General features: G+C 51.8%; 1 protein-coding gene across 1 annotated transcript in view; it reads left to right on the top strand.

Moving 5' to 3' along the window:
- Nucleotides 1–1,070: 1,070 nt before the first annotated feature.
- SLC6A5 (solute carrier family 6 (neurotransmitter transporter), member 5) overlaps nucleotides 1,071–1,903 on the top strand; it is a 31,365-nt gene continuing 30,532 nt past the window's right edge. The window contains exon 1 of the mRNA XM_009334586.1: nucleotides 1,071–1,577. Within this exon, the coding sequence (XP_009332861.1) occupies nucleotides 1,071–1,577 (507 nt within the window). The remainder of the gene's footprint in view (nucleotides 1,578–1,903) is intronic.

The following is a 1,903-nucleotide window of genomic DNA, read 5'->3' as shown; positions in this document are numbered from 1 at the left end:
CTGCCCGCGGAGCCAGCGCGGGAAGCCTCCCGCGGACCGGGGGAGGGCTGCTGCCGGGGAAGGGGGCGCGGGGGAAACGGTGGTACCCCGAAGTGCACTTGGGTAGCGTCCGAGTCCTTGCAGGTCTTATCCCTGACGCTGGGAGATGGGATTAAGGCGAAGAGAAAACTTGCAACGGAAACAGCCACGGGTAGTTTTGTGAAGCCTTCTTCTAAAAAGAAGGTGTCTTTGTAAAGCTCATATTAAACTGATGGGAAAGGCAGGGTTTGCCTGCGGGTTGTTTAAGGCATAAAAAGAAGGTTCATTTTAATGCATTTTAATGCATTTAAACTGGAGGGAAAGGCGGGGGGGTGAGGGACTGTCGTCAGTAATCTGTTTAATGAATACAGGAATGCTTGAAAAATTATTTAGAGGTGTGCGAATCGAAAATATAAGAAAAAGAATAGGGAAAGCTAGCTGTTATTGGCATTAATTCTGCGGCGGCGGTGTGGTTATTTTTGCGTTTCACTGTCTTGCTGTCGGGTTTTGAAGGGTGGCAGCCAGCTCAGAAATGCTCACCAGCACTATTTCACTTGTTTTTTAACACCTCCGGCTGCCTACAGGGCAGCTTGTCTATTGCCTATATATATATAAAAAAAAAAGCCGATGTGCATTGTTGAATGACAGAAAGGAAATGGGGCGTAAAATTAAAGAATCTTTCTACACTGGTGATAGGGAAAGGGAGCATTCTACAGTCGTGATGTGAAATCTAACGAGGTCTGGCGGCGCAGTGCTGTAGAAACACTTCTTTAAACTCGAATTACGGGTTTGCGGACGCTGGTGCGGTTTTTTGTTTGTTGGTTTTGAGTTTTTTGTGTACCTTACTGTTTTCTCCCCCAGACTATTAACGTTGAATGAGAGGGCAAGCAGGCGAGCCGGGGCACCTCGAAATTCTGCAACACTTTTGTATCCAGATTTTCTAGCGCACGCGTTTTGTGCCCGAGGAAAGAAATTCGTAGAATCTCTTCAGTCCCAACTTTTTGGTAAAATATGTGACGTTGTCATTTTAGGATTACGCCAGTCAAGGGGATATGAGCAAGCCGGTTGTGAACAGTCCTGAAACCGCTGCTCCTGGACCCAACGAAGGTGCGGGAGTTGTAAGAATCAGCCCCGAAAATGAGCCGCAGAATGCCCAATCGCAAGCCCCTGCCGCGATGGCCAGGCTTCCCCGATCACTCTCGAACGACAGCAAACCACTTCCCTCCGAAGAAGCTAAACCAAATGATTTCGAGAGGACCAAAGTCGGGATCTGCAAGCTCAGCAGCACCCCGGTGCAAGCCAACTCCACCCTCCGGAGGGAATCTGTGGAAGCTTTTCCGTGCAAGCACACCCCTGGGGCAGGGGCCGCCGGGCAAGCTGCTGTCCCTCACTGCAAAATTCCCGCTTTGCAAAGCACAGACGGGGACGCTAATCTAAACCTTGGTAAGAGCACACTGGAGCGAAACAACGCCAAAGGCGCCTGGATGACCCTGAGCCAGAGTACCGTGGTACTGGGCACAGATGGCAACACTTCTGTTCTTCCTGGCAGAGTGGAGGGGGTAAGTTGGCTCCTTACAGGGTTTCTTGCCCCCCGCTTCAGCTCGTGGGAGTGAGAGGTCTTTGCCACTCCGGACCGATTTGGGGCTGAAGCTCTAAAATCAGGTGCAAATCAGTCGGGGATGGGGCTGTGCCGCGCGGAGGGGGGGGAAGGAGGAAGGGCAGAGAGGGTCTCAGGTGAAGTGCCTGTACTGCCGCCGAGTGCTAACAATGTAATATCGGTATAAACGACAATCCACAGTTCCCTGCTAATTCCAACGCGTCCACCCGCCTGTCGGTATAGCCCGGCTCCGGCCTGCGGTACGCGTGTGCCTGCGCCGGTTAACGC

This window comes from Pygoscelis adeliae, unplaced genomic scaffold (genome assembly GCF_000699105.1).
Source record: "Pygoscelis adeliae isolate BGI_AS28 unplaced genomic scaffold, ASM69910v1 Scaffold171, whole genome shotgun sequence".
Classification (NCBI taxonomy): Eukaryota; Metazoa; Chordata; class Aves; order Sphenisciformes; family Spheniscidae; genus Pygoscelis; species Pygoscelis adeliae.
This window is presented reverse-complemented; position numbering and strand designations above follow the sequence as displayed.